Source organism: Haliotis asinina, chromosome 1 (assembly GCF_037392515.1).
Source record: "Haliotis asinina isolate JCU_RB_2024 chromosome 1, JCU_Hal_asi_v2, whole genome shotgun sequence".
Classification (NCBI taxonomy): domain Eukaryota; kingdom Metazoa; phylum Mollusca; class Gastropoda; order Lepetellida; family Haliotidae; genus Haliotis; species Haliotis asinina.
In genome coordinates, this window is record NC_090280.1 from 2232501 (window position 1) to 2258151 (window position 25651).

Here is a 25651-nt window from a genome sequence, read left to right on the forward strand (position 1 = left end):
TACCAACCAAGACAATTTTACACAGTTCATGGAAAACAGCGAGTTATACTCTCAAACTGCTAGGAGCCTGAGAATAAATGCTTCACTCTTAACCAAGGCTGCCCACTAATCTTTGATGGAGAAAAATCAACATGTAAGTGTGGTGCAAAGTGACCATACCATTGGAAGCAAGCAATGTGTTTTATGAGAAAATAAAGATATAGACTACACACCTCAGAACCGCCTCCCACTTGAGGTTCCAGAATGCCTAATCATACATGGACGTATCCAAAATACAGAAAATTTATATGATGGGGCCTACGGTATACAAAACTCGGTAGAAATTTAGCAAAGAACTGCACTTTTGAGAAAGATCAATGTATTTTCCAACTACTATCAGGTGAATCAGAACCCACTCAAGGGTTTAAATTGAAAATCATGCCTTCCCAATTACCAAACTACGGCAGGCCAAAAGGGTTGGAAGTAGCGGCACCACCATGTAGTAAACATAAGAAAGCTTCTGAGATTCCAGAAGGAGACTAAACATGCACACATTTTGCTGTGGCTAAATATGGAGGTAAGAACAGACTGTTGTTAATGCTTAATTCATCAAGTGGGGAAACATTCCCAGTCTACGGCTAACAGATACAAAAAACAGTTCAGGAATGGGGGGATAGAACGTTTACGGCTTGTGAATGAGCCATTTCCATGTAAGCGCTGGGAAACATGCCGATCTCCTATTTCAAACAGGCCAGACGGTGGAGAAGTTGAGTTGCTGCTTCCAAACCTCCCCCTGAGGATAACAAAAAGACTAAGAATATTTTGAGGTGAATTTTAATTCACATGAAATCTGCCACTCATCCATATCAAAAAGGAAAGATGATAGAGAAGTTGAGTTGATGCTTTAAGATCTTTGGTGAGAATAAGCTCTGCAGAAATATAAACAATAATTTTATTTCTAAACTGACGGGCAAAAGTTAGTATAACGTTTTTAAATCGATTTGCAGAAATTATGCTTATCAAAATACTACTGAAATATCAAAAGCAACAACTGTCCGACATCTGGAAATATTGCAGAATGCACGTGATTTCAGTAGATGTAACCACGTGATCCCTAGCAGGAGAAAAAGGTAAAACATGTAATAGTTGAAAATTTCTAGCATGCACTTGCAATAGTCGGGTATAAATGGGGTCGATACACGCTGGCATATCACAGCTACTGAAAGAGCATTCGAAAATGCCGAAGCTAACACAAGTTCAGCGAGAGCGAGCCATTGGAATGCGAGATATGGGAGCTTCCCAAGCTCACATTGCCAGAACCTTCAACTATACCCCAGTAACAATCTCCAGGCTGTTCACACGTTACAGAAATACTGGTAGCACTCAAGACAGGCCAAGAAGCGGACGGCCACGGGTCACTACACCCCTGGAAGACCGCTACATCCGGACTATCCACCTCAGGAACAGGTTCGTCAAAGCGACATCGACGGCGGCAACGGCACTTGGGCATCGTGTCAGTCGTCGCACAGTGACCCGGAGATGGCGATCAGCAGGTTTAAGGGCTTACCGGCCCTTCCGCGGCATGGTCCTGACCCTCAGATATCGCCAAAACAGACACCGGTGGGCAAGGCAAGTTTAAAGATGGCAAGTGCCAGAATGGCGACGAATTCTCTTTTCGGATGAAAGCCGTTTCACCCTTTACAAAGCTGATGTCAGGGAAAGAGTATATCGTCGACAAGGGGAAGGTTTAGCAAGACCATGCATCAGAGAAGTTCATGCATACGGCGGTGGTGGTGTCATGGTTTGGGACCCGTCTGGTGGTAGTGCAGGGCAATCTCAATGCCCGGGAGTATATTGGACAGCTCCTACAGCCAGTTGTGGTACCCTTCCTACAGAATCAACCCCAAGGTGTCATCCTTCAACACGACAATGCGAGGCCTCACACAGCCAGAGAGACACGTGACTTTCTGCAACAGAACAACGTTGACGTCTTGCCCTGGCCAGCATGTTCATCGGATATGAATGGAACACCTTTGGGATCATCTGGACAGAAAAATCAGACTTCGACAACCTGTTCCACAGAACAGGCAACAGCTACAGCAAGCACTTAAAGGGGAATGGGACCGCATTTCCAATGACGTCATTCGTCGTTTGACAACGTCAATGAGGAGACGTGTGCGGGCATGCACGTGGTCACACACGTTACTGACGTGAACAGTACCCTTTCGTCAGTGAGTGAGACTGCTAGTGACCCGTAAACTCAGACTGTGACCACACTGTGGTAATGGATTTATGGAAAACTCCACCCCTTGTGTGTTTACTTAGCAATATGTCGAAAACTTCTGATATGAGGTTATTGATTTTGGGTAGTTCAAAGCTTAAGTGCTTGTTGATTGTGATGCATTAAAAGTTTCCAGGAAATTTTGTTGCGTGCCTTCGTTACAGGTCGTTCAAACTGTCATATACTAACTTTTGCCCGTCAGTTTACATGGACTGGATGCAGACGAAAAACATACATCGTTTGTAGTTCGAGGTACATACAAACAAAACACACACATCATTTGTAGTTCGATTTTAGCTCATGTGGAACGGGTCCCTGAAAGGTATTTTATTCTTCACGTCGTCCTGTTTGTGTATGTTTGAGTGCGGGAACTGTGAATCATCTTATTTGGCTGATGTGCTGTGCTTCTTGTTCCTCCTCGATGTCTTCTAGGTTCTCAACTTCTTCCATATCCTGTTATAGTTCTCCCTTGTCCTTGTCCAGCTTAGACAAGATTTCGACCAACATATTCGATGTTTGCTCTGCCCGAGCCGACAACATCGACGCGGTTTGCTCCACAAGAGCTGACACCATCTTCGTATTTTGCTCTTAACGAGTGTCAATCTTCCACAGACAATCTGGTAAACACTCCTTTATTACATATAGTTCTCCACACATATTTCGATGAAAGAATCCCTTATCTTTGTATTGAATCAGATATTGATGCAGTTCATACCTCGCACATACAGACTGAGTTATCAAATCATGAATAATAGAGTTCTTGTAGCAGTTACCACTGAAAAACTGTATACATCTGAAATAACGTAGTAGCTTCATCACTTGAGTTGAGTTCGAGCGAGATATTCTGCCCAGGTAACTGAAACTTTCTGTTTGTAAAACTGTCTGTGTGATAGCAGCAAACTGGTGATCGCACATGGAATCCTTGAATTATTCTTGCAAGGTATCTTTGCAAACGTTCTAATTCTTCTGTTTCTGGTCTTGTGATGTTAGCCCACAGTTCTCGTGTACTTGCTAAGATAATACGTTGCCAGATCTTAGCACCCGTAGGAAGGGTACCACAGACTACTGGGTTCAATCCTCGAGCCCGAAGACCAGCATCTTTGAGAGATGCTACTACCCTTCTACCAGAAGAACACGCTCACTTTGCTTTTCGGTATGAAACAATGTTCCTGTGTAGATTGTACTATTTTTATAGGCATGTGAATGTCATTCAGTTTCGAGTAAGGTTCTGAGGCATCCTTCTCTCCTCCTTTGAACTCAAGAACGTAACTCTTCTCTGGGTTGTAACACAACCTCCGCTGGCACGAATAATCAAGCACATCGTTGGGTGAAGCCTGCAGCCCATGATTAGTTGTATGATCAGGGTCGTGTCGTCGGCTAGCACCACTGAAGGTACAAGATGTCAAATAAACGGTCCCCTGTTGAGGTTGTCAAGCAGAGTGATCAGATCGTTGATGTAAAGGAGGACCAACCTTGCAAGTAGCACTCTTCCTTGATCCACTCCTTGTCTGACTGGGAAAGCACGACTCGTGAGGCCGTTATATTGAACACAAGCAGGCGCTTATTTGTACGAGTGTATTGTCATGTGCCACGACCGTCCGGTAGCTAGCGCCTATGTCAAACAGTTTGAATAACAGTCCATTTTGCCAAATCCCGTCGAATGCCTTTTCATTGTCCATGAATCCAACATAAATATTTGATTCTCTCACCATGCAATACGTTATTGTTTCTTTCAGTATGTGAACAGCTATGGTTCTGCCGTGTTCTTTTCTAAATCCATGATGCAGTTTGTTTGGAAATTTAGGATTAGTGAAATGTGCATGATTTTCAACTTTGTCTGTCAATATCAAACAGATTACCAGCTGCAAAGGCTGAAGTTAACGTGGTCTGCCTATAACTTGCTGGGCCAGGCTTGTCTTTGTTGTTACTGTTATATGACTGTGGAATACTTCCTATCAGCATTGACTTGGGTATAACACATCTGAATTATGGAGCTAAACAACTGAGCCAGTTGATCATACAGGAAAGGAACAGCAAATCAGACATGTTTGTTGATTAGTAATAAGGACTCTTTCTTCAGCTTTAGTGATTTTACTACAGTTTAGTCCAGTTTACTAAAATTGGGCATCCTTATGTGTTTCATCATATGAGTTTTCAAAACTTGCAACCACAAAAAGAAATTATCAGTTGTGTCAGTATGAAACGATTATTAATCGGCAAATGTAAAACTACAAGCAGCACTAACTGTTTTTCTAGTCTCCGCAACTCAGGCCAGCCGACATGGAATCAAAATCAACTGTTCGATTGCTAAATACTTTTGAAAGGGGTCTTTCCGGGTTGATTTATACTTTGGCAACAGTTTGGTTCGAAATACGATCTTAAAATGGAACTTGGATAATTCCTCCCAGTATTTTTCAACATTTGCCACATTTTGTACACTTATGCTGGTTACTCATTTTACGAAAGACGCATTCTTACACAGCTGATTCAGACAATGCAGAAATCTTCTTTTGCTAATGCATATCTTTCGATAAAAGAACTACAACATGAAATAATGTTTAGTAAAAGAAATATAACTCGGCGAAAATTTAACAAAACTTTACTCCAAAACGCAGTTGTTCACATTTAAATTTAAAGCATGATCTTAGTACAATTAATCTGCATGAGGCGTGCAGTTGGTTCCGTCAAGTTAGTGGAGAAATTCATCTTCGACGTAACCATATGTACATATCTGACATCTAGTGAATGCTTTAAGTGAGCGTAAACTTTTGATGGGCAGTATATGTGATTAACAGATGAAATGCTGCGGGTTCACGGGGCCGTCGGACTTTGTCAAGAACCTGACTACAGACGTAACTGACGTTCCCCAGGCATGCTGCAAGGACTTGAACCAGACGTGCCTACTTACAAGGAGTCCATCTCTGATCGAAACGCAGGTGAGTTAGTATCAGTTCGATGTGCACATGTCACTGTGACTTGGTCTTTAATGTTGTTTAATTCTGCTGAATTTCGACACGTTTTGCTGAGCAAGACACTACTTATGACTCCAAATGGTTCAGTCTGCTATGGTTCAGAGAGGCTATCTTGTGTAAGGCACTATGCAAAAGGTGTAAGACTCAGAGATCCTATATTCTTCCAACCGCTCCTTTTTGTACCGCACTCAGCAATATTCCGGTTATATGGCGGCAATCTCTAAATAATCGAGTCTGGACCAGACATTCCAGTGATCACGAGCATGAGCATCCATTTGCACACTTTGAAACCCATTGTCAACCAGACCAGCGAGGCTGACCACGCGATCCCGTCAGTCGCCTCTCGAGACAAGCCTTTTGCGCCTTTTATTTATTTAATTAGAGAAAAATAGATCTGACTAAAATAATTCATAATCGAAGTAACATCTGTATCGATATGAAAGATGTGTTGTCGATAATATCGTACGTTAAGCGTTGTTATAGAAAACGTAAATGTTCAGAAAGCTGTTTTTCGGTAATAATCTATGCAAATAAACCAGCGACCGAAAGAAACGCCACCCAAATAACTATGAATCGTCAAAATACTTGTCAGTCTGTTTGAAAGTAGCTTAAAAACACATATCTCTGCATATAACTGCATGTCGTATTTCCGTAAAAGAAACCGAATTTACACAAATAAAAGTGAAACTGTGCACAAAGTTACCCATATCAAATTAGTGTAAAAAAGCTATCCAGCTTTATTCTCTTATATCATTTCAATCGATTGACAACCAGGAACATGCCTCGTTTAACACCAGAGCAGGGGGAGAGAGCAATCGGTATGTTACAGATGGAACAGACACAGGAACATTTGGCTAGGACTAGGGGATGCTGCAAATCCACCGTCGGAAAACGTGTCACACGTCTACAACAGACTGGCCGTACTGTAAACAGGCCAAAGTTACAGAGTGAAGGTCTCTACCCAACATAAAGACCGGTATTTGTGACAGTCGCGTTTGATGTGTCACTGTGACGTCATCAAGCGCCAACAGTATTGGACATCCATTCAGCAGATAGAGTGTGACCAGACGACTCCGCATTTATGCTCTTTGTGCCTATAGACGTTTCAAGGGCATGACATTGACGTGCCAACACCGACGTGCCAGATTGAGATGAACCAGGACTGTGCCACACTCACAACTTTGGTGACGAAAGCAAGTTCCAGCTCTTAAAGATCTGTCCCCATTTGAGCACCTTTGGGAATAGCTGGTACTCAGTATTCGGAAACGGCTAAGTCAGCCACTAACGAGGAACGCTTTTGCAGCTGCTCAGCTAAAGGAGTAGCGTGGGATCTCTAACTACACGTCAAAAGACTCATGTACTAAGTAAAAGCTCCAAAACAATTCTGCAATGGTGATCGAATACTGGACATTGCACCCTGGTGTCGTTCACGTGATCTTAGATGCCGAGCTGCGTATTTTATCTTCTAGTTATCCATTAAATGTTATTGCTCAATGATTGATTTTTTTTAATTAAACATTTTTATGTTACCATATTTAGTTCAAGTATGGCTTTTGACCAGCAAAATATTTGATGGCGTTTCTTTTGGACGTTAGTTCATATGCCATGAAATGGTGTGAAATATATGCATACCCTTCAAAGGTTGTTGTCATCAATGTTCACCGACTCACACATATATATGATCGATCGATATTTAGCTAACGATTAACGATGTCAATGGTCCACATCAACAGCAAACCTTAGAGAAAATACAGTATCACAATCTGAACTGCAGCGCAAAACATGTCACTGACATAATAACATAATGTCACTCACATGCTGTTTATTCCGCTGAGCAGGGCTGCTACGACAAACTACAAGACATGATCGAGGACTCAAAAACATATGCCATAGTTGGCCTCGTCGGTGTACTCTTGCTGTTGGTGAGTATAGGAGACACATGGGCCATAGTTGGCCTCGTCGGTGTACTCTTGCTGTTGGTGAGTATAGGAGACACATGGGCCATAGTTGGCCTCGTCGGTGTACTCTTACTGTTGGTGAGTATAGGAGACACATGGGCCATATTTGGCCTCGTCGGTGTACTCTTGCTGTTGGTGAGTATAGGAGACACATGGGCCATAGTTGGCCTCGTCGGTGTACCCTTGCTGTTGGTGAGTATAGGAGACACATGGGCCTTAGTTGACCTCGTCGGTGTACTCTTGCTGTTGGTGAGTATCGGAGACACATGGGCCTTAGTTGGCCTCGTCGGTGTACTCTTGCTGTTGGTGAGTATAGGAGACACATGGGCCATAGTTGGCCTCGTCGGTGTACTCTTGCTGTTGGTGAGTATAGGAGACACATGGGCCATAGTTGGCCTCGTCGGTGTACTCTTGCTGTTGGTGAGTATAGGAGACACATGGGCCATAGTTGGCCTCGTCGGTGTACTCTTACTGTTGGTGAGTATAGGAGACACATGGGCCTTAGTTGACCTTGTCGGTGTACTCTTGCTGTTGGTGAGTATAGGAGACACATGGGCCTTAGTTGACCTTGTCGGTGGACTCTTGCTGCTTGTAAGTATGGGAGACAAAGTCGGTGTAGTTCTGTTGCGCAATGCCACCTTTAGCTGGATGAGCGTCAAGAGCGATGCGGGTCTCAGACCTTTTCCAATGTATGGTGCTATCATCAATGACGGCAGAACAAGAACCTCCTAGTAAACGGATTGAGTCAAACCAGTTCCTGTAGGACTCAGGAGACAGACAAACCAGAACCAAACAGTAAACTGACACTGACGATAGACCCCTGTGGTATTATAATAGGTAAGATATTAATGGTGTGTAATTGTATGTTTTTATTTCACTCAGCTGCTTGAGGTCGTCTTCGCCATCGTGATCGTTGTTGATGTAGGCAGTAACAAGGTGGGCCAGTCCTAACACCCGGAAGTCAGGTAACACACATAATATTTATATTCAATCATCGTTACAAGATCACCATTTAGTATATAGAACTAAAGATTAATGCATCATTTACTGGTACTACGCACTTCTCCATTTGTGGATAGCGGTACAATGTAAATCTCCACTTAGTGGATAGTGGCACAACGTACTTCTCCACTTAGTGGATAGTGGCACAACTATCACAACTTCCAAAATCCAAAGACCCAGTCAATTCTAGCCTTAATAGAGTACGCAGATTCCGATCAACTGTCCTTTCAGAACTGTATTTGAACAGATTTCTTTTGACTTTGTCGGAGCGCCAGTGACAAGCTGTCTATGCGCTTAAGAAATGAATTACATTATTATCACAACTAACGTCCCCGTAGTGTGGGTAGTGTCACCGAATATTTCTTCATTTACAATCAAAATACACTTTTCAGGATTCAAGATACAGTCTACGTGAATCAAGACCCAGACTGCATGATTCAAGACATAACCCTATGGTTTAACATCAAGTCAATTTTATCTCAGGAATAGAATGTGAAATCTAATTAAAATTCCGAAATATATATTACTTTCCCGTTTGAAGATTTTACTTGTTTCCCCATTTTTGCCGACAGCGCGACGTTACTCGTCAAAAGCTTAAGTCTGACTGTGTGAGAACGTGACATGCTTCTAGAAATCTTGCCATATTTTCCTTAACTTAACGCAATCCGTCCAATGCTTACGCCTGCCTGTGTGAGAACGTGTTACATGCTTCTACAAAGCTTAATTTATTTTACTCAACGCAATCCGTCCAATGCTTAAGTCTTTATGAGAAAGTGCTATATTTCACCTAACGCAATCCGTCCAATGCTTAAGTCTGGCTGTGTGAGAACCTGTTACATGCTTGTAGTAAAACTTAACATCATCAGTGCAATGATCATGGGCGACTGTGTAAGAACGTGCTACGAACGTTTAAAGTGCTTCACAGATTTTGCACATATCCGTCCGCTATATGTGATTTTGGATGTGTTCTCCTGCTGTGTCTTTTGCTAAAACGGTCGCAGTGATTTTCTTTAATGTTTGAGTCCCTCTTACAACATGATGCATAGATCCAGAATAAATGCATAACTCTTGCGGTTCTAATTGCTAACTCTCAGAACATAATAAAAGATTTATATCTTTGAAAATAGCTGTGCAAATAATTTCTATATCTCTGCGGTTTATCTTATGAATAGACGTCGCATGATTTTGGTCGCAATGATTTTACAAGAGTTTGAATGACATTTGTCACTTACAGTCCTGTTTAGGTCACGTGTCCTGGTACTTCATGGACACAAGTAATTATATTTGTCAGGCTGTAAAAGTGCCAAGACTACTCGCTGTGAGATGCGTTAGGCTACACCATCTTTTATTGTACAGATCTTGAGTACACTACCACCATGTTCTCCTCTTGTGTTTATGAACAATGGTGGACTTTGCTGATATCTTCCGTTGTACTATGTTACTGTTTTTCCATAATCATACCAATAAAGATTGCTTTATTTCGTCGTTTCTCTTCTTCAGTGCAAAACTCATTATGCGGTAGTATATATGGAGTCCAGATTTCCTGGTTTTCTTGCTTTCCAGACAAATATGTTGGACAAACTATTGGCCGATCTGTCTGTGTTAGAGTCAGATAGTTACGGTGTTCACCAACATGCTGGATTTGATTCCACACAATGGTGGGGTTGTGCGGTAGGCTGATGGTTAAAACGTTCACTCGTTACAGCAAAGATCACGGCTTCATTCCCACTGTTCCATAGGTGCAGTATGTGAAGGCCATTTCTGGCGTTCCCCGCCGTGGTATTGCTGGAATATTGCTACAAGCGGAGTGAATGTATACTCACTCACTCACTCCACATATTGGTTCCATGTTTCTGGTGTTCCACAGACTGGTACAGCCTGGAAGATTGGAATTTGTTGTGTACCACACTCTCTAACTCCAGGTGACTTGTGTGAGTGAGGGAGCTTCTGGCTTATTAGATCAACTACAGGGTAGTCAGGACATCCACTGTCATACACATGCGATATTGCAGAATACAGATGGAGATGGAGATGGAGAACATCTCAGTGTCATTGAGTTACTTCAATTAAACAACAGCAGAAGAATATTTGGTGGATATAATCACAATACTAAATAAATATAATTCAAATATGTTACGATAAATAATATAAAGTATGCATCGAAATGATTACACGATGCCATTTAGAAAGTGGTTAAATGCAACATATGTCATATTTGGGATTTCACTTTCTTAGTAAAGTACAAATTCTAGTACTTTTTTCGGTTGAGTCCCATCCGGGATTCGAACCCGCACCCTCAGAGTCAGGCACCTAATCGCCAGCACACAAAGTCAGCCGCCTAGCCCGCTGTGGAAGTCGCGGTGGCTGAGCGGGCTAGGCAGCTGACTTTGTGTGCTGGCGATTAGGTGCCTGACTCTGAGGGTGCGGGTTCGAATCCCGGATGGGACTCAACCGAAAAAAGTACTAGAATTTGTACTTTACTAAGAAAGTGAAATCCCAAATATGACATATATGCATCGAAACTTAACAAATTATCATGAGAACAAAGCAGTAGTAAAATTAACTGTATTATTAAACTAATGATGACATAAGTTTCCTCGTTGGGGGATTAGATAGTGCGGATTTCATCCCCTGAACTAAACGTGTATCACCCACCCAGTACTTACCCCCCGATATAAATAGATTAAGGAACATCAAAATATAAAGCAACCAGCGTGGAGACAGGTCTTCCCCAATGGTATGGCGAGCCACAGAACCAGTCCAGTAACAAACTGAACTCAACACATCACCCATACTTCTAGAGTGCGCGGAGGCTGAATCTCACCAATAAACAATTTATTGACGGTCATATGGGGGCACTTCAAACGTTATCAATAATCATGTCCAAAACTATGATCACACAGAAAATGTCTGTGGTCCAACGTACACAAAGTTCTCTAAAAACGTTCACTGTTCAATCCTAAGCCAACAGTAATAAAATCAGCACTTGTTGTATACTCCCCTGGCACGGATAACTGGAGCAACACTCCTCCTCATGCTGGAAATCAAACGCCGAATGTTGGAATTTGATTGGAATCCTCGGTCATTCCTCATGAAGAACCTGCGTTAATTCCTGTAGAGGGGGATACCTTACTTGAACCTGACGCCCCAGATGGTCCCATAAATGGTCTTCTCACAGGCCAAGGTAATCTATCAACTGCATTGTTCTGCAAGTATGCAATAACAGCTCTAACCAATGGATCCTGTGCCATGTCCTCAGAATGTGGTTTTGTCGTTGATTACACCACGCCAAACGTTGAGCCTTGTGTCTGTCAGTGAGTAAGGGACGTCTGATTGGACGACGTGCGCAGAATTCAGCGGATCTGAGCTTCCTTTGCATGATGCTTGTTGAGACGAACACCCACTCTCCATATTTCTCTGAGATCTTTGGCATTGGTCATGGGCGATCTAGGGCACAGTCATCATGGGGAGTGGTCTCTCTCGGCTTTTCTGATGGTGGACGACCCTCGATGTAACCAGTGACTGCATGTTTCCTTACAAGGCAACTAATGACAGTGTAGTTGATATTTAATCTGGACCCAATGCTGCGACAGGACAAACCAGCTTCATGCATACCAATAATCTGCCATCTGGTATTTCCAGAAAGCCTGCTCCTCGGCATGTCCCAAAACGTTCAATTTCAGCACTGCTTGCTTATTGAAGAGTCGATAAGAAAGCAGTGAGAATACTTCCTTTCACCTTTTCATACCCCTCAGGCGCTTGTACCATGACAGAACTTTAGCATGAAAAGCATCATTCGAGTCACCACGTGAATTTCATGCTAAGTGCCTGTGTATTTAGATATAACTGGTTGACTTCATTGTTTTGTTCCCTCTTTGTTACAATCGACAATTATTTTTGGTGGTGCTTAATTAATGCTCGTGTATATATTTGTGACCAGTGCTCCTGTACCTAAAATTGTGTTTGCGCTGAGACACATCCGTGTTACTGGTATCTTTGCGTGAACTTACAGTTCGACAACAGAAGACCCGAAAAACGTACACCCCACTCGTTCTTGCGATATTGCCAGATGCACCCAACAACATGCGTACTAAATCTAAAGATGCTAACCTCGTACGTTTTGAGTTCTCTTCTTAACAGAGACAAGGGGACGCCTCTACACCCAAGACCTGCTACTTACATCCTTTACGCAGATTACCTAGAATGCCTTGTCAGTGAAGACTATATCTTCAGTGACACTGGCATGTCCTGTAGACTCGACAATGCACTATTCTTCATCTTAAACGTCAGTCATATAGTGAGTGAGTGAGTTTGGTTTTACGCCGCTTTTAGCAATATTCCAGCGATATCACGGCGGGGGACAACAGAAAATGGGCCTCACACATTGTACCCATGTGGGGAATCGATCCCGGGTCTTCGGCCACTAGGTTACCCCACCGCCCCTCAGTCATATATATATATATACGTAATTTTATATATAAAGTATATATTTATAATTATACCATACCCTTGACGATGCGGGTTAACCTGATCTGCAGTAGTCCATGCGTGTCGTGAGAGTCGACTAACGGGAACAGGGCTGCGTTTCACAAAAGCCTCCTAAATTTAGGAGGTCGTAGCCCACACGACCTTCTTTACGACCGTTTCACAAAGACGTACAAGTCGTACCACGGGGTCCTAAATCCATGTCGCATATCGTTGAAGATGTACTTTGTTGCAGAGCAACGCATACAGCGAGACCAAACAGGCACCTGCGTGTCTTGTTATTCTCAAAGTATTTCAAAGTAGAAACACGGTTTCAGTAACAATGCAAATGTCATGTTTTTAATTGAAGGTCCAGGTTAATTGGATTCTCTCACTAAATTCCATTGAAAATTACAAGATAAAATTATGAATAATTTCCATTTACATTATTAGTTTACGTATACGGTTTGAATTAATCGCTGTCCATTAACCCGTTCATATAAAACTGCAATATATGTGTCCCAATGTATTGAATATTGTACATCAGAGAAACTAAAGTACATTTATGACTACGTTTGATCTACTAACACTTGTGTAAAGGTTTAAATATTGTCCGCTACTCTCAGTGTGTCAGCTTCTTTCGTAACTTTCATCCAATCAATCAAAAACTTTCAAAGAATGAAAACGTATACCCCATATCCACGTTTGATGTGACATTGAACAAGGCTAAAGGTAGATACTGAAATTGGTTTCATGAAAAAATATCTGGACCATGCGCTAAATATACTTCATAGTACTTACTGAAAATGTTGTCGGAAACTTGTTTGCTTACTCTTGTCCATCTGACCTTCACCTCAAAGAAATGGCCTAATATGTACAACAATGTTGACACATGACATCACAACCGATGACCGGTTTCTTACAAACCCTCGCTGACAAGGGTACACAGGATTTTGCGAGGACTCTTCCCTCCATTCAGGGATCGCTTGAGCATAAATATGATATGTAAGTGGTCAGAATCACTCTGACTATCTGTGTGTTGTTACATGTTTTCATCGTTTTCACTGTAAGTAAGAGAAGAAACCAGAAACACTGATAATTACTGTTGTTCTGCGTGATTTTGCTTCTGTTATGGCGTCACGCTGCACGGAAACTTTGACAATTACTTATGAAGTATCAAATCTTTTAATTGTATCTGTATTTAGTTTTCTCTTTACTGCGATGATACTCTTTCTATGCACATAGGTATTGAGCCATTCAAAGAAATGGAGAACCGGTTGGATGTCGGAATTTGTTTATAAAGTGCTACACAATGTAAAATTGTAGATTTCATCAGCTCATGTAGTGAGCGCCATGAAATCATCAGTTTATGAGTAACCGAAGGCAACATATGAAAGTGTTATCCCCCCGCCACCAGGTGGCGAAAACCAGCTTTTTCAAATTCCCTTCGAATTCGCCCTTCTCCATTACCAGCTTTCAGCTAGCAGGAGAACAGCGAGAAGCAAAACAGGATCCAAACTCATTCACCATAATTTAATGCTCAAAAATAACATGCCTATATGACATCCGAACGGAATTGCAGTAGTGTAATAAAGTCACTATCCTGCGACAAAGGGCTCCACCTGTCAGGCTGACCAGACATCCAGAGACCGACAGAACCCTGGACTCCAACCCTTGCTAGGTCCTATCTGCAACAGAGGCAAAAATATTTTAGTTCCAAAGGCAAGCAAACGGGATGGGTGGGTGGGAAGACTTTCATATCTTGCCTTCGGTTATTCATATAATTATGATTTCAAGGCGCTCACTACATGAGCTGATGAAATCTACAATTTCATTTCGCAAGATACTCAAGTGTTAGTTTAAAGTTTACTTGGTCAAAACTGCCTGTTGGAAAGTGTTGACCTCTTTAGTCCTAAAATAAAACTTTCTGAAAGTTGATTGCTTTGACCAATTCGCCTGCTTCAGGATATCGTCATAATCTGCTCCTTGCCAAATTTCCTTCAGTGCATTCAACTACACACAACGATTTGTCCTCCTCAAACCTGAAGAATTCTAACACATTATGTGTATTTCCTGGCCGACACGTTTTTGTTCTTTTCGTCAGATGAAAGGTTACCTTATCCTCCTTGATACACATATATCTTGTATCTAACTGCTGAAGCTCTGATGTCCTTCCAGCAGAAGACGCCAAGAGCATAGCCAGCTTGTTCTTGGTGTTCTTTCATTAAAGATTGCCCGCATATGCTCACAGATCACAGGCCTGACCCACCTTAACGCAGCCTACGGGGGCATGATTCTTGGAGGTTCCTGAGCGATGAGCATTAATCGTTGGGTACTTTAATCCCTTGCCATAAAGGAAAGTCACATAATCTATCACAGCGGAGACAGGTGACTGAACGGGATCAATTTCCCGTTTGTGACACCAGCAAACCCACTGTCCTCAGGCGCTTTTGTAAGCTGTCCTTGTTCCTGATCGCCATGATCTAGCATGAAGGTCTGCAGACCTTGCTGATATTCCAGCTGTTGAGTGAGATTCCCTGAAACATTCCAAACTGCTAGATGCAGTGTCTTCAGTTCCACCAACGGGTGGGCCTGACCTGATGGCGACGTTAAGAGGTCCCGAGTTAAAGATAGCCTGATCGCGTTCGCCACTGCTATCTCTAGCAAGAGAGTATACCAGACCTGAGCCTGCCACAAGGGTGTCACCACCACTAGTGTCTGAGTAGTCTGACCCTGACACACTGCCCCCAGCCCTTGGTGGATGCATCCGAGTCCACTGTCAGATCCATAGGGGGGGAAATGAACTGTTCCGTCTGACTGATCCACCATGCAACTTCCTCTCTCGCCTCTTGATCCAAGGTCAGTGAAGTTTCGGAAGACTTTCCCTGAGTCAGCGCTCGTATTTGTATCATTTGAAGGTATCTGCACTGTAAAGTTGCAGGAAGAATGGCCTGAACGGATGGAAGGAGTTTTCCCACAAGTTCAGAGACCTGACGTACTGTTACTTTGTGGGATTGTAGCAACTCCCTGCATTGATTCTTTATCTGACCCACCTTTTCCTCCGATAGGTAGAACATAAGTTTTGTGGAGTCTATACAAAACCCCAGGAAATCTATTTTTGTCGGCACTAATTGAGATTTCTCCCAGTTTATTGTGAAACCGATGGATTGGAGAAGGAACAGAAGGGAATCCCAACATCTAGATCTGAGAAGCCCCTGACGACTGGAGCTCACCAACCACACATCGTCGAGATAAATAATCATCCTCATTCCCAGGTGTCTGAGAAACGTCACCAGCTTTGTGAAATGGCGTGGTGCAGACGCCAGACCGAAAGGAAGGCTATTGAACTGCACAATTATGCCATTCCATTTGAACATGGGGTACCTTTTGTCCTTTTTGTCTATTGGGACAGCAAAGTATGTTTCCTTTAGATCTACTTTGCACATGAAGTCGCCTCTTCTGAGAAGATCTCGAACCATGAGCAAACCCTCCATCTTGAAATGTTGGTATTTCAGGTGATGGTTTAGCTTTTTTTAGGTTTATTACAGGACGAAAGCCTGCACCCTTCTTTGGGACCAGGAAAAGGTGGCTGAGAAACTGAGGTGGTTTCCATTCCACCTGTGATACGGCCCCCTTCTGAAGGAGTTCTTGTATCTCCTGGTCTATCTGAGTTCTTTCCTTCATTGAGAAGGATGGGGTATTTGGTGGAGATCTCTGAAAGGGCATGGAGACCCAATCCGTCTTTGCTCCCTGCACCAGTGTTAGAACTGACTGGTCGCTGGTTATCTTTTCCCAGTTTCTGAGAAAGAAGTGAATTCTCCCTGCCAAAGGAACGTTTGCAGCCAGCTTGGTCAAATTCAAACCTAGCACTGGCGGCACCACATTTCCGTTTTTGTGCACGGTATCTAAATCTAATAACAGGTGATCTAACTGACTTCTTGAGGGATAAGGCACGTGCTGATACATACCTCTTGCCCCTCTTGTCCTGGGAAAAGCCTCCCCTGTTGGCCTGTCCACTTGTACATCTGTCCCCGGAAAGCTGTCTGCCTCCCGAGGGCATGGGCCGAAAGGGCTGTCTGAACATGGGCCTGGAAAAACTAGCAGACTGAGGAGAGATAGGTTGTGGTTTGGGCTTATGCCCAAATTTCAGTTTCTTTTTAGGGGGTTGAAGTGCATCAGCCACTTGTATAGCCTCCCTACGATTTCTACCCATGTCCTTCAAGACTTGCCGAAAACCATGCCCAAACAATTGAGCCTCGGTGTCTTTGAAGACATCGGCATGTTTCCTCATCAAGGATTTACTGCTCTTGACATCCTTTGTTAGTAGCTAGTCCCCTATTGTAATTCAGGGGTATATTTACTTGGCCTGTGCAACATATTGTCTTCTCAACAAGCTCGATCACACTTTCAAAGTCTAACTCAGTAGACTGATCATTACGGGCCTGCTCAAGAAGAGCATACAAAGCACCTAAAGGACCCATAACTCTCACGAGCCTGGACTGAATGGATCATAGACCCTTGTCAGCTCCTTTCTCATTACTTATCCCATTTTGTTCCATTAGGGATACAATAATGTCATCCATCTGAGAGACCTCAAAAACCTTACCTTCTAGTATAGGACATTGCTCTAACACCAACACACCCTCCATAGTCGTGTCATCTATGAAAGTTGTGAAGTGCTTCGTAATATAGTCCACTTGTCCCTTCGGGAGCCTACAGAGAGGGACATTATATGCCCCGTGAGGGTCAAAACACTTAGGTTCTGTCAGGATGTCACCTAAAATCGAGGTACCCTGCACTGAACACGCGCTATCGCCCCTTCTGGCTCTCGTATCGCTCAAAAATGAGCGTTTCGAAACAGCACCGTCGTCTGAGTCAGATTCGTTTTGATCGATCCCACATTCAGAGTCAGAATCTGCAGTGGCCGAAACCAACAGCTTCACACTCGGGTCAGTATTACCTGCCGGTACATTGACCACTTGTTGCCCGTCGTTATTTTCCTTATTTTGACACGGCAACGGCGAACTAGACATTTTTATAACTTCTTATGTTCGTAGTAACAATAAAAACAAACTAATAATGCTAGAAAAGTACTAACCTCCAGCAAAGACGCGAAACACGACTGTGACCTTCACGAGTCAACTTCTAACTGAAAGCTGGTAATGGAGAAGGGCGAATTCTCGCGGGAATTTGAAACAGCTGCTTTGCACCACCTGGTGGCGGGGAGATAACACTTGAGTATCTTGCCGAAGATTGCGAAATGAAATCGGAATTCTTGTTTGTTTACGTTTCAAACTAGCGCAGTCGTTGTTTTCACCCCCAGTATGTTTCGTTATATTTTATGTAGACTGTTGGTATTGGTGGCAAAGACCAGATGTAATATCATGTTAAAGTGTATCGGTAATTTATTGATGCGTTTGTCACAGCTGACTATGGAATATTCGTGATGTAATAGGCGTCTCAGTACAGGCCTTCGTGAAACGAGATTTTGTAAACACAATCCAATATGGCGGAAACCGCACTTAGTCGTTCGTGTGAGTATAGTTTCGAAAGCGCCCCAACCGATTCTAGGTTTATCGGCTGCGTTTCAGATTTATCATTGGAAATAACATGAAAAACTGACATCAGTGATCGTTAGCATGTTATTTTTAGATCAAATAATCATAGTAATTATCCGATTTTCGCATTCGAAATCATACCATACACCAGTACTGTGTGAATCATGATCTCAAGATTTCTCAGGCCGTATAAGTTAGCGTGTTTTAATCACTTGCTGTACCATAGTCGTTGACGCCATCTTTGTACTAGTAGTGTTTACGACCTCCTAAAGCATTTACGACAGGTCAGTCGGGATCCTAAATTTGGGGCTGTCTACGAAACAGTGTAAATGTACGAGGTCTTTGTGAAACAGGGTAAAAAAGTAAGAGGTGGTCTACGACCTACTTTACGAGGTCGGACCGGTAAGAGGGCTTTGTGAAACGGGCCCCTGATGCTCAGATTCGCTGACTTTGTTAGCACATGTCATCGTATCCTAATTGCGTTGATCGATCCTCATACTGATAATTAATGGATTGTCTGGTCTAGACTCGCTTTTCTAAAGACAGCTGAGTGCCGCGTAAAGCTAAACTCACCAATTCACAAATACGGTTTTCAAAGTACAATTCAGTGGTAGGGACAAGAAAACTGCACTAAGCCTGTATCCATGACGCTGACAAATATAGTCCATGACATAACATCCAAAACGAAAACATGATTTAAATGAAAACAGCGTTTGATTTGAATAAATCACTTTTGTTTTGAAATATGTTCCGAACACAGCCCCTGTGGTAACGAAGTGATTAGCGGACATTTCGTTTCCGTGTGTTTATCAAAAATACATGGAATCATTCTAAACTATAATTTTCATTTAGGATTTAATATATGTTTTGAAAACGAAAAGGAAACTGCGCGGTTTTTCCTGGTCTGAGTCTTTGCGTTCACAAACTTATATTGAGGTAACGCGTTCTAAAAACCGAATGAGAGATACAGTAGTCATTTACACTTTAACTTCTTCCCCGCCCTTATGCATACTTGCCTCACATATCACCTTTCTGTGGACCATTTACTGTATAACAATATTTGTCTTAACCGGTTCATGTCATGACCATGTCTCGTGATCGACGGTCACCAAAACATATCGATTTTTATATCGCGTTCTCGTCAAACTCTGACTTTCATGGTAAAAGGAGTGAGTGAGTGAGTTTAGTTTTACGTCGCACTTAGCAATATTCCAGCTATATGGTGACGGTCTGTAAATAATAGAGTCTGGACCAGACAATCCAGTGATCAACAACATGAGCATCGATCTGCGCAATGGGGAACCGATGACATGTATCAACCAAGTCAGCTAGTCTGACCAGCCGATCCCGTTAGTCGCCTCTTACGACAAGCATAGTCACCTTTTATGGCAAGCATGGGTTGCTGAAGGCCTATTCTACCCCGGGACCTTCACGGGTCCATGGTAAAAGGATCTGTGTAAACCAAACATTACATATTTGTGCTTGCTCATGCCGACGATGTAGTTTTTTGTTCGTTTGTTTGGACACAGTGGCCGAACTCCAGAGGAAAACCAGTGGCTTACATATGTGGTTTCAGTTTTCATCTCGACAAAACTCATGTTTTCAAATCAGGATGCAAATCAGGAATTATTTGCAGGTGAAGCTAGGGGACACATCTGTCAGGGGTCTACTTTTTATATGAATTTAGGATTTATATTTTATAAATGTTAAGATTGCGTTCATAGAAAGCCGTCCAGGCATGCCCAGCTATTTAAAGCCAGTAAACACCTGGGAGCGGTTGTACACAGAAGTCCTACCTCTGATGGGACAGCAACTACCCCATACCGTAACTTTGAGTGGCGGTAGTCTTAGCGCTTTGTACAGAGGCATACTGGTTCATATCACACATAAACTGCTAAATATTCTTCTTGCCGGGGATGTTTGCCCCTTAGTTTAAACCAATTATTACGCAGTATTCAGGTGTTTGGGTGTTGCATAATTGTTGTTTCAAACGTTTCTAAGAAAACATAAATTTGGTTTGAGCGTGGAATCAAAGACAACCACAATTGTGATACTGGAGGAATGTGATCGCTTTTGTATTCATGTCGATGCTTGAAGTGCTGGTTTGAACACCTCGCCATGTCTCCGAACAGATTTCACCGATGATGTTACGACATGCTGGTTACATTACACGGACAAGGACGAAAAATGTTGCATACATTATTTTCTTTTGGTTATGTTTAGTGTTGAAGGTGTTAATCAGAGAGAATTTTATCACAAGGTTTAAAGGTTGTTATGTATAAACATTGTATACTGTGGTGTCGAGTTGCTCGAATCTAGAACTACATGCAATGTGTAATAACCCTTCCTTTTAAATATGAAAAGAAAACAGACGTATTCTAACCTTATCATGGATCGGTTGAACTGAAAATTATACATAATACTGGAACGAGATGTCGTGTCGATATGACTGCGGATCTTTATGTAACTTATGTCAAATCGAAAATGAAATTCATGTTGTATTGATGCTAATATGTCCCGCATGTAAATATTCACTCCAGATATATCCTATTTTAAAGTGCCCAAGGGGTAGTTTGATAACAATTGCGATATTTTAGTTTTTCACTTCAGTTCTCTGGTTTATTTCGTCTTTAACATTTGGCAAAGTACAACAAAGATGCCATGAAACCCCGATCTTCACAACTGTAAATAATATTTTGAATGTACGTCTGACATACTTCACAATGGCGGCTCTCATAGCAGCAATTAAATGTGGAGTGCAGAATTACAAACGTCATTACAGCTATCAGCCAATCGGTCTAGTGAAAGCCACATTATAAATATTGAATATACAGGTGTACGGTTACTTCCAAATCACAATTAGCGGCTTCTAGAAAATAAAAGGTCTGCTTTGAAGGCGTTGATGTTATCTTACTGGGAACTTGTAATAGCAGTGCCTGAGCCTTGAGCATACACGCCTTTGGATGATCGTACTCCCAGATTTGACACGCCACTCATACGGCACATTCCGGACTTGATGGGGAGGAATATTGGAGTGAGACAAATGCCCTGGGGTGTGCTGCTCACTACGATGTCTTGTGTGTCGTCCACGTGACGGAGATACGCACAGTCTCGACTACGGTGGTGACATCATGGGCTTCGCGGGGATGGGAAAGACGGCCATAGTTGGTCTCAACAGTTCCTTCCTTGTGAGTATATATTCTTATTCGACTTGGGGATTGTGTTGGATATATTTGGTAAGTTAATCGAGGAGAGGGTGCCTGGCCAATTCAACTCACGTCTCGCTGACGCACTACAAACGCACAAGAGTCACTCCATGGACGCGGCAATCGACTGTCATAATGTATACAAACACCACAAGGTACCAGGCTCAAGTCAGGGTTCGCTTTACTGCCTTAGAGCATCTGTGATAGGAAAGCAAGATTCTTTATGGATAACGTCTTCTTTATTACATATGATGCGACGTTTATATTATGAATCCTTATACCGTTGTCAAGCGTTGTAAGCATCTGCATGGAATACTTTCTGTCGAGATATCAGGCAGTAAACGAACTCATGACATGCAGACAGTAGTTGATATATGTCACCGTACCTCAAATGAACCCTTTTAACCGCCTATCGCCGCAGATGTATTTCAAAGGATGTCAATGTGTTAGACCCGGATACCCGTCTCAGTGCCCAGTCATAATCATGTGACTCATAGATTAGACAATGTAATATGTTATCCTTTACGGTGGATGGGGTACTAGAGTAGAAAATTTGGACCCATGCTAGTCCTACTAAAGCTGCTTTCCTAACAGTCCACCTCAACACTGTTACTGTGGTTATTGGCGGTTACTATGGCCACCAAATGATAAACATAAATGATAGAAAGTGTTCAGTTACATTTACCTTCCACATCAATTAATTATTACTCAGAAAGCGATCGCTAACTGGAAAGTTGAAAAGCTCTGCTGTCATGTATTCTCTGTCACTAAACACCGCATTTAGCATTATTCAGCAGTTTGCCAGCGGTCTGTAATTAGCCGAGTATGTGCCAGACAATCAAGTGACACTGTGAGGAGCCACACATGCTGTGGAGAGACAATGACACTGTACCATGTCACAATACATGTCCATCCAATCCAGTTAGTCAGTAACTTATCCATCCAATCCAGTTAGTCAGTAGCTTATCCATCCAATCCAGTTAGTCAGCAGCTTATCCATCCAATCCAGTTAGTCAGTAACTTATCCATCCAATCCCGTTAATCAATAAGCACATCCATCCTATGCAGTTAGTCAATAACCGTATCGGTCTATTCCCCTTAGTCAAGAAGCATATTCACCCGATCCCATTAGTCAATAACCTATCAATCAAATCCCGTTAGTTACTACATATCCACCCAATCCCGTTAGTCAATCCGATCAATCCGATCCCAGCTGTTGTCTATAGGACTGATGGTGATAGGGATGGTTGTTGTTTTCACAGTGTGTGTATTACAGCTGCGATCTATAGGACTAGTGGTGATGGGGCTGTAGGTTGTTAAGACAGTGTCTGTACTACAGCTGCTGTCTATTGGACAACTGGTGATAGGGTTGTGAGTTGTTAAGACAGTGTTTATATTACAGCTGCTGTCTATAGGACTGTTGGTGATAGGGCTGCTGGTGGAGTACAACCAGGACATCCTGGACGACCTCTTAGGAATGGTCACAGACATGCTGAAGGGGTCACTGGACGCCCTCAAGCAGACCGCTGGGGACAATCTGCCAGCCTCCTTCAAGACCAGCATTTCAGCAGACGAAATAAAGAACATGATCAAAGAACTTATCCAGAATATCAGCATGCCTCTCATTGCCGTGAGCTCAACATTCATCGTCATTTCCGGTTCCGGTGTACTCGGGGGTTGTTGCAGTTCTAAATGCTTCCTCGTGTTGGTAAGACATTATTCCGATAGTCAGCGTCTTCTGCTACACCTCCATCAGCATCACCTCCATCAGCATCACCTCCATCAGCATCACCTCCATCAGCATCACCTCCATCACCATCACTTCCATCACCATCACTTCCATTACCATCACCTCCATCACCATCACTTCCATCACCATCACTTGTTTTCGTGACAGTATTCTGTATTCCTCTTTGTTATCACATTAACGTGTTTTGTGTTTTCGTGACAGTACTCTGTATTCCTCTTTGTTATCAATGCTGCTGCATTCACCTATCCTGTGTTTTCCCAACAGTATTGCGTGTTCTTGGTAGTTATCATCCTGGCTGAGGCAGTCTTCCTGACTCTGTTCTTGCTTCCTGGTACCATGGTAAGTGACCATGCACACCTGTATACTCACAGTCAGCACTAGAGTGTGGAACCGTGATGGTAGCCACATAGTGTTATAGAACTGACGGTGTTCAGAGCCCAGATCACAAATCAATTAACATTATGTAACGTTGGGCGCGGAAAATCCATGGATGCATTTACACCTTGCAAAGAATGGGTACCTTGTGGAATAAGTGATATCACTGGTAACATTATCGCGCGTTGCAGACAGCTTGTGTTATCCGACGTTAGTGCATTGAACATACGTGGAAGAGGCTCCATATTAATACCTATTGTCTCCCTAATTTGGTGTTTGCTTTGGGCCTCGACGGACGGACTAACACAAAGGCGTAATCATATTAAGTTAAAACATTTGGTTATTCTGACTAAGAGTAATTATTGGCAGAAAATATTTACACTGACCTATTCACGTATGTTATAGTGCGTATCAGGTACATCCTCTTTGTATTCTGGTGTTCAGATTGACAGCTATATCAAGACGGCACTGCACGATGCTCTCCAGTTCAACAACTTCAAGGGTTTGGAAGAAAGCAATGCCATTACTAAGATATGGACAGCAATCATGGACCAGGTACGTTGTCCAGACAATGTCTAAGATATGGACAGCAATCATGGACCAGGTACGTTGTCCAGACAATGTCTAAGATATGGACAGCAATCATGGACCAGGTACGTTGTCCAGACAATGTCTAAGATATGGACAGCAATCATGGACCAGGTACGTTGTCCAGACAATGTCTAAGATATGGACAGCAATCATGGACCAGGTACGTTGTCAAGACATTGTCTAAGATATGGACCGCAATCATGGACCAGGCACATTGTCTAGACAATGTCTAGGATATGGATAGCAATCAGCAATCTGGATATCTTGACAGTGTCTGGGTGAAGTCTAGTGATTGTGTCTGGATGTTGTGTCTTGGCTGTGTCTGAATGTAGTTAATGACGAGTATTGTGGTCTTGACAGTGTCTGGGTGCAATTCAGTGACGAAGGTTGTCTATGGATGTGGTGTTATGACTGTGTCTGTGTGAGTGTCTGGGTGCAATTCAGTGCCGTGTGTTGAGTCAGGGTGTATTGTTGTACTGTGACTGTATTGGGTTTCAGCTCAAGTGTTGTGGCGTGGAGGGTTATGCTGACTTTAAGGAGACGCTGTGGTGGAAGGGTCGTGGCAACATGAGCATCCCTATCTCCTGCTGCAGCAACATGACAGCGGCCCTAGAGGAGAAGAAACGCACTCATTTCAGTCCCAACTGCACTGTCTCCCCCAGCATCGACAACACCCATATGGAGCTGGTAAATATATACGGATGAATACATAGGGACATAATAAATACAACTGCGACGGTCAGTGGAGGGAGACATTTGTTTAAGGCATTGCTTGAACGACACGTTCTGAATAAAGATTTAACAAGTCCTGAGATAAGACCACAATTTCCAGTAACTGCTTACAAACACAACTTGCTGGTCCTTCATTTTGGTCTGTGAAGATAGTTTCGAGAACCGCATGTTTATCAAACGTGCATTTAACATATGCAGTAGTGTAAATAAAACTCAGTTCAATTCGATGACCATCAAAGAGTTTGGTCTGTTGCAGGGGTGTTACAAGGCCATGATAGACAAGATATTTGAGTCTCAAGTGAGTATCGGGATATTTGCCGGCGTCTGGGCTGTCATCTTCCTCATGGAGGGAATACTATTCATTTCTGCTGTGTCCGTCATCAGAGAGTCGGTCGCGAAAAGAAAGAAGGTTCACCCACGGTCGCGACGTCACAGACGGCGTTAACGTTGGGAGGGCACTCTGATTTGACAACAGATATATACAAAAATTAAGCCGTAATCTGTTCCTGTGATCGTTTACGCTGAACAACTCTGCTGTGGATGATGCATGCGCTAAGTGTTCCCCACTGACTTCCCCCACTGACTTCCCCCACTGACTTTCCCCACTGACTTCTCCCACTGATTGTATGCACCACCTGGAGGCCGTGACTGCACACACGATATGGCGGTACAGTGTGTCTTACTCCCCCCACTGATTGTAAACACCACCTGGAGGCCGTGTCGACACACAGGGTATGGAGGTACAGTGTGTCTTACTTCCCACACTGATTGTATGAACCACCT

At 42.9% G+C, this 25651-nt stretch overlaps 2 protein-coding genes across 2 annotated transcripts in view; both read left to right on the plus strand.

Moving 5' to 3' along the window:
• The window catches only part of LOC137286288 (tetraspanin-9-like), a 30623-nt gene extending 20950 nt beyond the window's left edge, over window positions 1–9673 (plus strand). Inside the window, exons 6-9 of the mRNA XM_067818061.1 lie at window positions 5056–5196; window positions 7071–7154; window positions 8073–8155; window positions 8585–9673. Coding sequence (XP_067674162.1) covers window positions 5056–5196; window positions 7071–7154; window positions 8073–8141 — 294 coding nt within the window. The 3' untranslated portion in view covers window positions 8142–8155; window positions 8585–9673. The remainder of the gene's footprint in view (window positions 1–5055; window positions 5197–7070; window positions 7155–8072; window positions 8156–8584) is intronic.
• An 11670-nt stretch (window positions 9674–21343) lies between these two features.
• On the plus strand, window positions 21344–25361 carry LOC137277448 (tetraspanin-1-like). Its single transcript, XM_067809213.1, has 6 exons — window positions 21344–21402; window positions 22823–23128; window positions 23435–23509; window positions 23990–24100; window positions 24635–24823; window positions 25125–25361. Exons 1-6 carry the CDS (start codon window positions 21346–21348, stop codon window positions 25311–25313), a joined length of 927 nt encoding a protein of 308 aa, XP_067665314.1. The 5' UTR covers window positions 21344–21345; the 3' UTR covers window positions 25314–25361.
• Window positions 25362–25651: the final 290 nt, after the last annotated feature.

Excerpts from the sequence above, each read along its gene's own strand:
- LOC137277448 (XM_067809213.1), top strand. The coding sequence starts at position 21,346 with ATGGGCTTCGCGGGGATGGGAAAGACGGCCATAGTTGGTCTCAACAGT. Across the intron at positions 24,101-24,634 it reads GGACAGCAATCATGGACCAG|CTCAAGTGTTGTGGCGTGGA; the intron begins GTACGTTGTCCA and ends ATTGGGTTTCAG. Across the intron at positions 24,824-25,124 it reads ACAACACCCATATGGAGCTG|GGGTGTTACAAGGCCATGAT; the intron begins GTAAATATATAC and ends GGTCTGTTGCAG.